The following is a 15,406-nucleotide window of genomic DNA, read 5'->3' as shown; positions in this document are numbered from 1 at the left end:
TTCATAATAATTCAAAATAATTTTAAAAATACTATTTTAACCTAAATACCGAAATGGGAGAGGACCAGGAGGTATAACTGTAACACAGTGACTAACGTAGGCGTATACTTAAAATGAAAAAGGGAAAACTCAAGCAAGAAGAACCGACGCCAACTCACTTGTCTCTACCACATCGAACTTCATCCTGCTCCTTGGCCTGGCGTCGCCGCTGCCTGGCAGATGTGGTGGAAGATGCTGATAACGTCCCAGACTCAGAGTCCTCTGGACTTTGGTTTCCAGAGCTATTAACATCAAAAAGATGCTGTTCTACAGCTGACCGGATGGTTCTTTCTAAGAGTCTGTAGAAAAGAACATGGAGTCATTTAAGCAATCCAGTTTGTCAATGATTGCCATCAAAAATGTGTGCCCATAATTTTGGAAATACTTGTATTTCCAGAAGGAAGATCTTTAGAACTTCATGAGTAAAAGCAGAGTATGAGGCATTAATCTAAAAAATACTTGTATCCTGTGTTAAAAACAAAACTAAACTGAACAAATTTGACCAGTTTGATAACTGTTTCTCATCTTTGTGAGTCCAGGATTACTGAAATGCGCATGGCAAGCCTAGTGACAATTATGAGGCATTCAGGAAACAAGGGTCATTTAATATAAGGAAGAATGAGGAAAATAATTTTTTCCCCTCATAGAATAACAACGGCCCTATTCTTACAAAGGTGAGTTTCCTCCAGATTTCATACCAGTTCTTGAGAGAAAGACACAGTATGATTTGCAAAGCAAACTAGCACAAATTATTTTATGATACACATTATCTATTTAGAATCCCCCTTAAAGATAAAAGTATACTGGGAATAATGCTATGTGGGGAAAAAAAACCTCACCAGAAAAATTACAACTCATAATAGATGGCATAATCTTTCCTAACCTCTATTCAATTAAATTGTGATGTGTGTGTTTGTGTATGTGTGTGTGTGTGTGTGTGTGTGTGTGAAGCTGTATTCATGAAAACACCCCATGACCCCATGACATATTGAAGTTGGAAGGATAGATTTACTGTGTTCAACCTGAGGAAAACAAGTAAGCACAAAGGGCTGAAAAGAATGCATGATAAGATATAAATGGCATCATTTTTAAAGCTGCAGAATCTTTTAATGTGTCTATAAACCTTCTCCTATCATCATGTAATTTAATTCTGAATAAGCTGGTTTGGAAAATGCTTAACTGATACTCCTCAAAGCATGTTTTTCTTCATTTGAAAAAGAATCACATATATATTTGTTAAATGCTCAAGGCTAACAAGTAGCATTTACTTAAATAAAATGGGCTTTGAGAATTTAAAGAACTTTAGATTTTCCAAATGCAGTTTTATAACAGACTCATAGTTACTTCATTCAAGTTTTATTAAATATATTTTAAGACAATGAGCAAGTATAGTTTAATTAACTTAGGCATTAGAATTCTTATATTTAGAACTCTGTGTCCCTAATGATTCAAGATTACCTAATTAATAGTGGTATGGAGGAATGTGAGTAAATTAATATATACATAAGGTATGTACATAATAAATAAGATATTCATAAGGAAGCCATAAGGTATATTAAGTCAGATTGGCTTCCTATAACATACCAATCATATAAATGAAACTGAAATATTCATCCAGACTAAGTCCACATCTTTTCCAAACTATGTAAGACATATAAGAAGGAAAGGTTACCAGGAAACAAAAAAGGCAAGAACATCAGTCAGTCTTGGTACAGTTCTAGAATCTCTTTAAAATTGATAAAAGGAAGAGAGGTTAATCCTGCCCTCTCATTGCTTTCTTACCCAACAGTGAAGGGAAAAAAATCCAAATCCATCCTGCTAGATCCAAATTCATTCCAATTAGTGCTGCTTCTAATTTTTCTCTCGTCCTTCTTATCACATCAATCCTCCTCACCTCCTACACCTGATCCTTGCCAAGAGAAGATGCTTCAAAAAGGCCCACACATGTCCCAGCAAGAAAGGAAAAGAGGTAGGTGTGAAAGAAACACCTTTGGGCAAGAAGCTATTTGTTCAGCCCATTCGACAAATATTTATTTAGTGCCTAATATACGCCAGGCACTTTTCTAGGAGCTAGGGAGAAAGCAATGAACACAACAGACAAGGTTCCTGTGTTTATGGAGCTTACATTCTTATAGGGCAAGACAGATAATAAACAAATAATGTAATTTCAAATAGTGATAAATTCTCTAAAACATCAAGTAAAGTGTTGGAGAGTGAATGTGGGTAATCGGGAATAGATTTCTGGAAGAGATGACGTTTGAACAAACAGTCAATGATAAGAAAGTCTGGCCAGGCTGAGGAACAGCCAGTGCAAAGGCTTTAAGGCAAGAACAAGCTTGGCCTCGTCCAGGAACAGGAGGTCACGTGGCTGAAGCATAGTGAACAATATGATCAGAGAGGTAGGCAAAGGAAGATAACCGCAATCTAGACTTAGTTTAAGTGCCAGTGGAAGCCTTTTGGAGGAAAAAGACACGTGATGGCATAATTAAGAGAACACCGCCACTTTCTCCTGTGGAGAAAGAACTTGCTGCCATCACTAATTTGCATTCTTTTCTACAATCCTATTAGATTATAAAATCCCTGAAGGCAGAGCCCAAGGCTTATCTGACATTATACACCTAACACTGTGCTTAGCATGCTACAGGCACTCAGTGAACGTTGGCTCGACAAAATGAACAAAGTAGGAAATAAAGACATTATTTTTAATGAGGAAAGCAAAAAAGCTCACGTTTTCAAAATGTTAGAGTTGACTCTAGGCACACATACATGGAAGCTCAAACAGGAACACTTCTTATTTAGTCCTCCCCTCTGTATAAAGTTAGTTTCAGAGTCCCTGGTTGCTTATTGTCTTAATCTTCCATTACTGTACACCATTAGAATTACATTTTTTTCTGTTTAATAATGGGAAAGGGCATTAGGAAAAAACCCAAAATACAAAAACCCAACCCAGATAACTTACTCTTCAGTTGTGGAAACATTGCTGACTTGGGAGACGTGAGCACTGCAGAGAAGAAGCAAAGAGAAAGAAAGTCAGGTTAGATGAAAGATTAGAGATGGAAAATGTTTAACCATCCACTGACAGATACTCATTTTCTAGAAAATGAGATGGTCTTGGTTGCTTATTCCTGAACAGTGGCCTTTTCTTCTTTTTAAAGTCCATGGCAGATTATTCCGCAACTGATCTTGGAAAATTGTCTCTTAGCTCTCAGCCTACTGCCACAGCCCTGGTTCAGGGTCCTAAAATGTTAGTTCAATTGCTGCTGACTGCCTTATTCTCATCACCTGCTCTCCCCAGTCCAAATCCGTCCCCTGCCTTCACCCTTCAGGCCTGTAGACAGAGCATTTTCCTAAAACTCTGCTCTGAACACGTGGAGGGCAGCAGGGAGCACAGGCACAGAGAACAAGGAACCAAAATACTGTCTTTCTTTTTTAAAGCTCACAGCTGCAGGACTGTGACATGACTATTTCTAAACCATCTTTTCTAAGCCACCTTCTCTTCCTAAGTCTCTCAAGATGGAAAAGACCTCAAGCTTCATGATGTTTCATCTGAACACCTAATTTGCAACCCTGTTGTGGATTATTTACAGACTTACTTTATGTTTATAAACTACGTTCCCATTTTCTCTAAAGCCTGAATTCTTTTAAAAGTACTAAAAAGTGGTCAACATAAAGCAGAATGATAAAATTATATAACACTATGTGATGGGCATCCTCCAGAACTTTCTCCCTCATGCCTGCACTTATGTTCACATAACCACAATGAGGGTTGAGGCTGGCAGCTATTTTAATTGTATTAATAACTTCATTACATCCTCACTTTCTGCCCTCTAGTGTTTAGTCGGCTTCTGAATTAAGATTTAAAAGTGTCTATGCTTAAAAAAAGGCTAAATATTGAGCAGATTAAAGAAAATCTTTAGTCATGTCAAACTATTTTGCCTAATAGTTCTCTTTTTTCTTCCTTCTTTGTAGAAGATGCATGAAGAAAACTGAAGCTGTTAATGACCAATATCGATAGTTGTCTTTCAACCACTCCAAGCATTCTAATTTATGCTGTGTAATTTTCAACATATGCATATGTTGCTTGGGAATCATCTGTCAGGTTTTTTCCCCTTGGCAGTATATATCTCTTCTCATTCAATTCAGAAGTCGAGTGCCCCAAAGGATTGCATGATATTTCTCACTTTCTATATATCTCTTCTCTTTCAATTCAGAATTCGAGTGCCCCAAAGGATTGCTTGATATTTCTCATTTTCTTCCATCACACTACCTATTACACCGCCACCTCATACCTTTTATAGTACTCATTATTCCAGAGGTGATCAGCAAACACAGACCCAGATAATTTTCTTGAAAGGTGCAGTTTTGTCATGATCATAGACTATAGCAAAATCTCAGAAAAACCATATACAATCATGATTGTGCAAAAGGGAAACTGATTTAAAGAGTCATTAAATAATAACTAACTAAATACAAACACCCTAACACCTGAGTACTTACTATGTTTCAGACACTGTGCTAAGTACTTTTTACACAGATTTTTTTTCCACTTATTGTTTACAATAACCTTATGAGGTAGGTACTGTTGATTTCCCTATTTTCAGATGAAGCAATTATAGAGGTTAAATAACTCGCCCACAGCCATGGAGGCAAGAAATAGATGAGCTGGGATTTAACAAAGAAAAGTTTTAGCTCAGAGTCTAAGCTCTTAATCACTACACTAGATTTGTCTTTCAATCCATTACTCACTTAAAGAAAAATACACTGGAGTCATCTTTGTATATCGAGGCCTGGACTTAGATATTTTACTTTGCTTTTAATCACAACCATTTTTCCTCTCCTTCACAAAGCCTGTTATTCATAGTGGTTCCCAGGCTACATAACCAACAATAAATCCTTTGCTGCTCTCTGTCTTTAACTGGAACAGACAGTTCTTGCTTTTGATGCTTTGTGGCTCATCCTCTGTAAACTCGACACTGTATAATTAACTCCTAGACTCCGCTTCTCAATACAGTCACACAACCTTGGTTTTGGGAGCAGGGACCAATGTGAATAATGACTCAGGGGAAAACCTAGAAGAGAGAAAAGAATGTAAATCTGCTAGATGCTAAAAAAACATTCCAGAGACCTATCATTAGCCAATCAGTCCCCCATGCTGTCTCAGAATGTGGAGATGTATTTTATTTTATTTTATTTTATTTTTTTTTTTGAGACAGAGTCTCGCTTTGTTGCCTAGGCTAGAGTGAGTGCCGTGGCGTCAGCCTAGCTCACAGCAACCTCAAACTCCTGGGCTCAAGCAATCCTGCTGCCTCAGCCTCCCGAGTAGCTGGGACTACAGGCATGTGCCACCGTGCCCGGCTAATTTTTTTTCTATATATATTAGTTGGCCAATTAGTTTCTTTCTATTTATAGTAGAGACGGGGTCTCGCTCTTGCTCAGGCTGGTTTCGAACTCCTGACCTTGAGCAATCCGCCCGCCTCGGCCTCCCAGAGAGCTAGGATTACAGGCGTGAGCCACTGCGCCCGGCCTTGTATTTTATTTTTGACCTGTTCTTCTTTTTGCCTATTAAAGCAGATTCTGATATTTTTATGTTCCTTGTTGTGGGGGAGGGTGAAGAAAGAAAGGCGAGGAAGAAAGAGACAAGGAAATGACAACAAACACAACCAGATTCTGAGATTTCTAACTCAGAATCTGGTGCTTCTCTAGCCTTAATATGCATAGGAATCACCCAGGACCTTGTTAATTCATAGACCAGGCATCCTCAAACTACTGCCCGAGGGCCATGTGCAGCCCGCCAAGGACATTCATCCGGCACTCTGGGTGTTTTTGCTGCCGCTGCCTGTCCTACTTAGCAGCCGACTCGTCCAGGGCCCACAGTGCGCACTCTCCAACGGTCTGAGGGACAGTGAACTGGCCCCCTGTTTAAAAAGTTTGAGGACCCCTGACATGGACTGTGATTCAGCATGTCTAATTCTTGGGAAGGGGAAACTGAGACTTTGCGTTTCTAATTGAAGTCCTCAGTGATTCTGATGCTGTTGGTTTGTAGAAGACACTTTGAGTAGCAAAGTTGAAAGCTCTAAATCCTTGCAACCAAAATTCCTTAAAACTGCAATTATTTAGATATCACAATAGCAATTTTTAAGCATTCTAATTTAGGAAATGAAGATATGACAAGAAAAACTCATACTAACCTTTAGTGAATAAAAGTCAACATATCAAACTTTCCCTCACAAGTTAAATAAAAATGACCTGAGCCATCTAAATCAGTTAAGAGCCTAAGAATGCAAAATTAATAAATCAGTAATAAAACCAAGTAATTAAATCATATTCATTTTTGCTAGTATATTTCTTTCAGCTCAGATTTATGATAAGTTTATAGTTTTATGTTTTTCATAGTCCTCTGGAATTTCTGATACATGTAACTTATACATAATTAAGTGTTCTTTGAATAGAATTTCTATATATAAAGTATTATGAAAAGAGAATATTTTCCATTGGGAATCAGAAAAGACAAGTTCTGGTCTTGGAGTTAATTAGCTGAAATCATAGGCAGGTTGTTAGTTAGACTGGCTGCTTGCGGTTGGTTTCTTCATGCAGAATGTGACAGGTTTGGCTAGTGATCTCTGTGGTTTTCTTTTAGCTCTAAAAGTTTATCACATTATCTCAGATTCAATTTTATTGCCCTAAAGTTTAAATCATTATAAAAGGTTATAGCTGCATATTTAGTTTTATGACATAGTATCATTGAAATTTATAGTTTATTGGATACCAAAATGGTCTTGGTCAGGTATCCAACTACCTCCATAATTCCTGTGGGATGAGCTTAATAATTCACCAATAACAACATTTCTAAGAATATTTAATGACAGCAATAGAGACTCAGTCCACAGCTATAGCTGACTCATGAAAGTAATTCTCAGATACTGAGAAAAAAGGCAATAAGCATTTAAACAGGCAAATAAGCTAAAGTGAAAGATATAAATTTCCTTCATTTGCATGTAGCTTGTTATTTTATCCTCTGCAGACAGCTAAGAATAATGAATTTTCTTCAGAGCCCTTGACTGATTTGCTAAGAAAATTTCTTACTTATGCACTATAAATACTTGGATAAGGAAAAATTCTTTTACTAATGTTGATAAAGCAAGTATTTAAAATGGAAAGAAATGAGCTCATGTGCAAACCAGCGTTATGGTCAAATTCATTACCCAAGCCTACTGTTAGTGATGATGCCACTGAAAATTCTATTGGTATGGTCATTTAAAATAGGTTGTAAGCCTACTCTGAAATATATTCTATGACATATTTAAATATCTTTAGTCTTTATTTCTATTAGCAAAACCCAAACTAAATTTCCTTAAGCCAATTTTGTGAAGCAATATTGGCCTCTATAATTTGCATGTGGTAAGATGCACAGATGCCTGTTGACAAGTGATTCTTTAATTAGATCTCAATGTGAATAAAGAATACATTTAAAAAGAAGTTTCAAATCTATAAAAACCAGACATCTTGAAAAAACATGTGTTGTCTTTTTTCTCTTATTTCAGTATGTTCTCCTCTGTGGCGTACAAAATCCTGCAATATATTATTGTTTAATGGGAACCATGAGGTCTAACAGGATTATCAGTTTTTTCTAGAATATTTGCATTTACTCCATTTTTTAATGAATAAGCATTAAAAAGACAGTTATGTAATACTTGCTTGCTAAGGGTGAAGATCATATAACTTAATCATCAAAACAGCATGAAATTCTTAAATTGTCTATTTAACAAAACACAGTATTTTTAGAGTTACCTTAAAATAGTAAAAGTTGATACATAGTGTCAACATTATAAGGTGATTGTAACATTATTTCTTTGTAACTGCATAATGGCTTTCTAAATTGAATTTTTTCATGATTTTGGTTCATTCTTTATAGTGTCATACATTAAAAGAAATACCTTCAAACCTCAATATTTATTCCTTTTGATTTAACTGTTAGCTATGATCAGCATGTAGAAATTTAATGGAGCATTTATAGGTATTTAAATTTTGATAAAAGTTACATCATTCTTTTGCATCATCATTTTGGGCACAAAAAAGCCTCACAATTTGGTTTTATTTAAATGGTATACTATGCAAAATATACTAGAACATAAACTAGAAACATACTACAAGGATATGACTCAGTAGGAGGGAAATACTTATTCTCAGACTTTTTCTAACTTCACACTTTATTCCTTTAAATATTAGGCGAGATTTGAAGGAAAAAACTTATTCTTCATGGCTATATCTTAATACTCTATTAAATATTTTCTAACAAATACAGCCCATCAAAATGTCAGAATATCCATCTTCTGCACAGTTTCTTTTGAAGCTTAATCATTGGAGTTTTCAGTTTTACATATTTAGTATGTTTTTGCATAAATAGGAATTCAGGTTTTCTATTGTTTTGTTTTTACCCTAAGGTCTTTATTAAGCAAAATTATAAAATGCAACAAATTGTTCACGTATATATTGTAACCATTTTAAAGATGAGGAAGTTGAGGTTCACAGGAGTTTAGTGTCTCACTCAAGTTCACACAGCTCTGATTCTACTAGGTTAAGTATGAAATGTCCGATTTCCTTAAGTACTAAGTTTGACAGTTGTTATCTCTGACATTTCACTTTGTCACTTGTTTTATTTTTACTGTGAAGGTATAACCTGAGTCTTTGAAACGCATGCTTTGGCTTGTGATTATCTTTCACAATTTTTTTAAGAGCAATTTTCGCGAAACTATGGGCAAGGCAAAATTTGCGTTATTATTGAATGTGAGTTCCATCATGGAACCAATGCAGCACAGACAGCTCGAAATATCAAGAAAGTGTTGGGAAGGATATGGCTAATGAACATGCAGCACATTGATGGTTTGAGAAGTTCCATTCTGGTGATTTCCACCTTGAAAATGAGCCACGTGATGAGTGACTTGAGACCAAGGTGGATAATGATGAGCTGAAAGCTGTAGTGGAAGCGAATCCATCTCAATCTACGTGTGAATTAGCAGCAAGGTTTTATGTTACTATTCCAACAATATTGGACCATTTGAAACAAACGGGCAAGGTAAAGAAGTTGGATAGATGGATTCTGCATGAATTAAATGAGCATCAGCAGAGAAATGGTCTCGAAGCTTGCCTTTCTTCGGTGACGCTACATAAAGGTGAATAATTTCTACACCTTATTGTTACATATTATGAAAAATGGATTCTTTTTGACAATTGCAAGCATTTCGCACAATGGCTGGATAAAGATGAAGTGCCAAAACATAGTCCAAAACCAAATATTCACCAAAAAAACAACAACACTAATGGTATCTGTTTGGTGGTCCAGTGCTGGTATTATCCATTACAGTTTCATGAAACGTGGTCAATTGATTACAGCGTTATCTACTGCAACCAATTAGATGAAATGATGAGGATGGTTGCAATTAGGCAGCTGACACTGGTCAACAGAAACAAGCCAATACTCTTGCAAGACAACCTTGACCACATGTTGTACAAACAACGCTGCTCAAACTACTACACCTGGACCTGGAAACGCTCTTGTCATCCACTGTATTCACTAGAACTTGCACCAACTCACTAGCACTTCTTCCAGGCTTTGGACCACTTCTTGCAAGGAAAAATATTCCATTCTCAACAGGCTGTGGAAAATGCCTTTCGTGATTTCATTGCCACTCGCTCTTCAGGCTTCTTTGCTGCTGGCATAAGCAAGCTGCCGTTAAGATGGCAAAACTGTGTCGATACTTCAGGCACAAAAAGTTTGATTAATTGTACTGCTTGCGTGAGATATAGTAAACTACACTTGATTAGAAACTGGACATTTCATATTTAATTACCTAATATCTACACAGTCTGGCTTCAGAGCGTGCCCTTAATAAGGACACGATCCTTATTCTCAAATAATGCTATTTACAAAAATCTTTGGCTATACATTTGGTTATTTCATTAGAATTAGAATAGATTACTAAAAGTGCTTTTTTGAATTCAAATGGAATTTTCTCCTCAAAATTTTCACATTACAGAAAATTTATTTCATCTAGATTTTCATATTTATTAGTTTAAAATTGCATAAAGTTCTATGATGCCTACTTATGTGTGGGACTTGCTGTTGGGTCCAATTTTATGACTATGCTAGAGAATCAGAAACAAATCTGTAATTTGTTTTTGTGCAGCGTACACTTGGAAACGCACATTAAACCCAATGATCTTCCTACCTTTATATCCCTTTCTCAAATGCTTTTGCTAGGCGACTGAACACCCCAGGGGCATCCCTTCTCTCTCCACTGTTTTGCAGGCTGAATACTCTAGTATGTTTTTTTTTTTTTGAGACAGAGTCTCACTTTGTTGCCCTGGCTAGAGTGAGTGCCGTGGCATCAGCCTAGCTCACAGCAATCTCAAATTCCTGGGCTCAAGAGATTCTCCTGCCTCAGCCTCCGGAGTAGCTGGGACTACAGGCATGCACCACCATGCCCAGCTCATTTTGTTTGTTTGTTTATATATGTTTTAGTTGGTCAATTAATTTCTTTCTATTTTTAGTAGACACGGGGTCTCACTCTTGCTCAGGCTGGTTTCGAACTCCTGACCTTGAGCTATCCTCCCGCCTGAGCCTCCCAGAGTGCTAGGATTACAGGCATGAGCCACTGCACCTGGCCTGAATATTCTAGTATTTGAATAGATATTGAAAACAAAAAGTTGACAGGGAGGAGAAAAAGAACACACAGCTAGCCTCTAGATGGTTCAGAAAATAAGTTTCTGCTCAGCTGGGGGAATGTCACTTGCTTTTCTGGCCAATGCAACAGATAGCAGAAGAAAGCCACGTCAGTGTCTTTGTGGCCATCTGTGTTGTTTAGATGACAGAACATGAAGTCTACAAGGTAAAAATATGTTTCTCAGTCCATCCCGGTTGATGATGGACGTGACCTATGATGTGGTTTTTTTTATCATTGCTATTTTTTTGTCTTTTATATCATCGCTGGAATTTAAATGGAAAGCTGGGAGTAGTTACATCAGGCAAAGGTAGTCTGCTACCTGTTTTAACTAGAAGTTTACATTTTATTAAAATCTGAAGTCCCACAGAGAGAAAGCCATAGGGAGGCAGGGATACTGAAGAATCAAGTGGCAGAGCTCCAGGCAGAATAGATATAAAGGTGTCACTTTATGCAAGTAAATTCTTGTCTTTGTCATGCTAAGGGAACATACATGAAAAAAACTGCATTAAAAATTTATGAATTTATTTTTCTCAGCATAGCCTCAGCATATGCTTAATATTTTCATTAATATTGATAGAATTAAACCCAGAATCTATATTTACCTCTCCTTAGTATGCAAAAAATATGACTGGTGATTCTCAGATATCAAGAACACATTATTATGTCTCTAAAAAATTGTATGATGAACTGTAATAAAGTTTATAACCATTTTTTCAGCTATACTGTTGGCCTGGCTCAGTGTTTTCCAGTTAGAGTTGTGCACCAAAATCTCCTGTGACACTGTGTGAAAATACAGACACCCAGCCCCACCTGACACTTGGCATCTTGGCCAGTGAGACCCAGGCATCTTTAAAGAAATCCATGTACTTCATACCTATAAAAATGGCTAGTATCAAAAAAACTAAAAATAACAAGTGTCGGCAAGGATGTGGACAAATTGGAACTGTTGTGCATTACCAGTGGAAACGTAAAATGGTGCTGGTGCTAGGGAAAGCAGTATGGCAGTTCCTCAAAAAATTAAACAGAATTACCATATGATCCAGCAATTCCACTTCTGGGTATGTACCCAATGGAATTGAAAGCAGGCACCTGGATAGATATTTTTATACTTGGATAGATATTTTACATGTTCATAGCACTATTATGCACAATAGTCAAAAGATGGAAGCAACTTCAGTGTGGATTGACAGATGAACGGATTAACAAAATTCAGGATATGCATAAATAGAATACTATGCAGCCTTAAAAAGGAAGAAACTTCTGAAACATGCTACTACATGAACGAACCTTGAGGACATTTTGTTAAGTGAAATATGCCAGTCACAAAAGGACAAATACTGTATGATTCCACTTACATGAGGTACCTAGAGTAGGCAAATTCGTAAAAACAGAGAGTAGAATGGTGGTTGCCAGGGGGTAGGGAAAGATGGAAATGAGTGGTTAGTGTTTAATCGGTAGAGTTTTCAGTTTTGCAAGATAAAGAGTTCTGGAGATGGATGGCGATGATGATTGTACAACATTGAGAATATACTTAATGCAACTGAACTACAGACTTAAAAATAGTTAAGATGGTCAATTTTATGTTATATGTACTGTACCAAAATTTAAAAAAAAATTAAAATGGTAAAATGGTGAATTTTATATTTTACTCATCCCCCTTCCCCCCAAACCCCAAAACAGAGCTCTGCAAGCAGAGGTGATTTGCTCCTCAGCCTCAGCTTAGAAACACCATTCTAGTCAAAAAGGCTAAGAAAAAAAATTTTTAATAAAGAGTTGTGTCTCAAGATACCCAGATACTTAGTTGACTTTACTATCTTGACAAAAAATCAAGTAGATACTTACATAAACAGTTTGCTGTCTGTTACACTTACTAGTCAGCAGCCTGAAACAGGCTTATAAACAAACATAATGTCTTGTATGCTAAACTTCTCCAACTCTCCCATCTGATAATGAGGAATTTTTACCTCAAAAATGATAGTTTAGAAAACATATACTATGCTTCCTAAGGAGAAAAACAAATTCTTAAAAATTAAAGCTAATGAAGTATAACAACAACAAAAATCACAAACATACAAATTCTAGCATAAGTTGTTTGAAAAGGTATGCCCCCCAAAAGCTATCTAAAAATGCTTTAGAAAGAAGTTTTCTATAAATCAGGACAGGAGTGGTATGGTTTAATTTCCATTCCCATCTAATATTAGGTAATATTTTACTTTGAATTTATCCAAAGCTAAATTGTTTTCTTCAACATAAATTTGAGAGAGTTAAGAGAGTTTCATAAAATTGATGGTTCCTAGGCTCTAGCAATCAAAAATTAATCAAATCCTAAAGAATGAATTTGTCTGCCAAATAGCGAACTTAGAAATAAATCTATCTGATGCTCTTCAAGGAAAATTAAAAACAGATGAAATTCTAAAACAGACCCTAAGCAATTCCAAATCTCCTAAAATATTAATTTAGCTTCAATTTATACTGTATTAAAACTTGGGCTGAAATTTAAAAAGATGATCAATTTCAGGGTTTTGATGGAATAGAGTAAGAGAGAAAGATTGGTGTACTTGCTGGAAGACAGGTGTGAGGTAAGCAAGGAACAAGCATTCAGAAGCCAGGTGAGCTGTTTAGAGCCCAATGAACACAACTGATTACATGTATGTAGCTTCGGAAGCATATATTTAGGATTTTGATAAAGCTCAGGCAAACACAGGTTCCAAGTACACAAGCTATATGTATAATCCAGAAATTTGTAAAGAAGGAATTCAAAGGTCAGTGGGATGGGATAAGGACAGGGTCTGGCCCTGGTCACAGGAGCATGAAGGTAGTGTAGGTGAGGTGGGCACAAACAGAGATGAGAAGAACAGAATGTGGAGATGAAAAACCCTAGTCCCAGAGGAAACCAACCACAGAATGCAAAACCTGGGCTTGCAGATACCGAAGACTGAGACAAATAGAACCAGTGACAGATCCTAGACAGATCTGCGGGATGCCAGGCAAAAGAATGCAGACAATAACAGGCTGAACATGGCACAGGAACACCACCACCAAGCTGCTTTGATGCTAAGCTGAGCAACTGAGGCAGGCATGTCTTTTTGGGGGGGAGGGATTCTAGCCTTAAACATGAAAGAGACCAGGCTATGGACATCCTCACCAAGAATGTTCTTCATTTGAAGTTTGCAGGTTCACGTTTATTTTGCTACAATCTCACTAACGGTTTGGCAAAGCCTGTCCTTCCCTTTCATTCCCCTAATCGTTTCAACTGGGCTGGTGATCCCTAATGAGCATCTGGGGAACAATGACACCTACTGTTCGAGTTACTGTAACTGCAACAAACTTACTAATCATGCCAGGTGCAGATTTGTAACTACTCTTTCCTTCTTTTGCAAAAAAGGACAAATGGCTCTATGGTGATTTAGGTTAGGTTTGAGAAGTACTGAAATTAGAGAAGACAGAGTTGATTTCACAGAAGATATTTGACTTGGAATAAAAATATATGAGTATGTGCCTATTTATAACACCCCTACCTTATTATAGAAAGAACTGAAGGCAACTGAAATGTACAGTAGACTTCGGCCATGACTGTTAAAAGAGAGTAATCACAGAAACTGAAATTCTATAAGGTAATAAGCAGAGCAAGGTAATAACTAGCCTCTCTGGTTCCCTGTTCCTGCCTCCTATCCTCTTCCTCTAGCCACAGCAAGGTCCTAGGACCTCTCCCCGTGTGTACTGCGGCCTCTTCCTGTGTCCCAGACACAGACTCTGTCTTATAAACGATCCATCATGTCTCCATCCACTACCATAGTCAGATCCCTGTGTGATCTCCTGTACCCGAGCGCCTTTATGGATCATCTACTCCTCTCCCTTTGAGACTGGAGGTCTGCTTTGCCCTTATCTTCTGTTCTGCTTTGCTCTCTCTGAAGGCTGCCCACTCACATATTTGCAGCCACTGAGTTTTTGCTGTTCCATTTCATGCTGGACTTTTCAGAATTAACCACCCAACTGAATACTCCATCCCCACTGCGGGCTGCTTGTGGCTGGATCTACTTCCAGTCAGTATCCATCTCAGACCAACCTCTTGATTGGCCCTTTTTTTCTGATAAAAACCTGACCAATCAACACTATCAAAATGCAATATACAACATTCAATATTCAACATTCCTATGCAGGGCAGATAGCACTTTGCAACCTCCCATCACTTTTGCTTTTCAAAGACACAGTTAATATTATTTCAGATTTAAAAGAGCCACAGTAGTTTTTCATTATATTAACAAATCACTATGAAATTCATGAGTTTTGCAATAACTCCCTTTTTGAACACTGTAGCAAAGGAATCCTCAGTAGTAAAGTGGGAGGGAAAAGAAGACAAGAAAGCTAGAGAAATGTATTTAAATATATTCAAAACATTTAAACATTCATTTGCTATTACTAGGGGTACTGTAAAAAAAAAGTGCACTCATTTATAAATTATTTATCAGCAGACATGTCATATTTCTAGATTAAAAAGTATAAAGAACTTGATCATAATAATTGTGTTTTCTTTCTTCTACTTCAATACTATATGTTAGAATAACTCCAGAAAAGTCTATCTCAAACCAGCAATGCAAATAATTGAAAGAAGAAAAAAAAGTTCACATTTTACCAGTAGATTCTCC

The 15,406-nt window shown here is 36.9% G+C and overlaps 1 protein-coding gene across 13 annotated transcripts in view; it reads right to left on the bottom strand.

Moving 5' to 3' along the window:
* The window catches only part of FAM13A (family with sequence similarity 13 member A), a 245,794-nt gene that overhangs the window by 57,775 nt on the left and 172,613 nt on the right, over positions 1 to 15,406 (bottom strand). For 12 of the 13 annotated variants that reach the window (XM_075998712.1, XM_075998709.1, XM_075998710.1 and 9 more), the window contains 2 exons: positions 2,999 to 3,040; positions 159 to 338 (listed from right to left, as the gene is read on the bottom strand). In XM_075998712.1, coding sequence (XP_075854827.1) covers positions 159 to 338; positions 2,999 to 3,040 — 222 coding nt within the window. The remainder of the gene's footprint in view (positions 1 to 158; positions 339 to 2,998; positions 3,041 to 15,406) is intronic. The other variant, XM_012774047.3, reaches the window with a different exon arrangement.

Source organism: Microcebus murinus, chromosome 29 (assembly GCF_040939455.1).
Source record: "Microcebus murinus isolate Inina chromosome 29, M.murinus_Inina_mat1.0, whole genome shotgun sequence".
NCBI lineage: Eukaryota > Metazoa > Chordata > Mammalia > Primates > Cheirogaleidae > Microcebus > Microcebus murinus.
The sequence above is the reverse complement of the archived record's forward strand: the minus strand, read 5'-3'. Positions and strand labels throughout refer to the sequence as shown.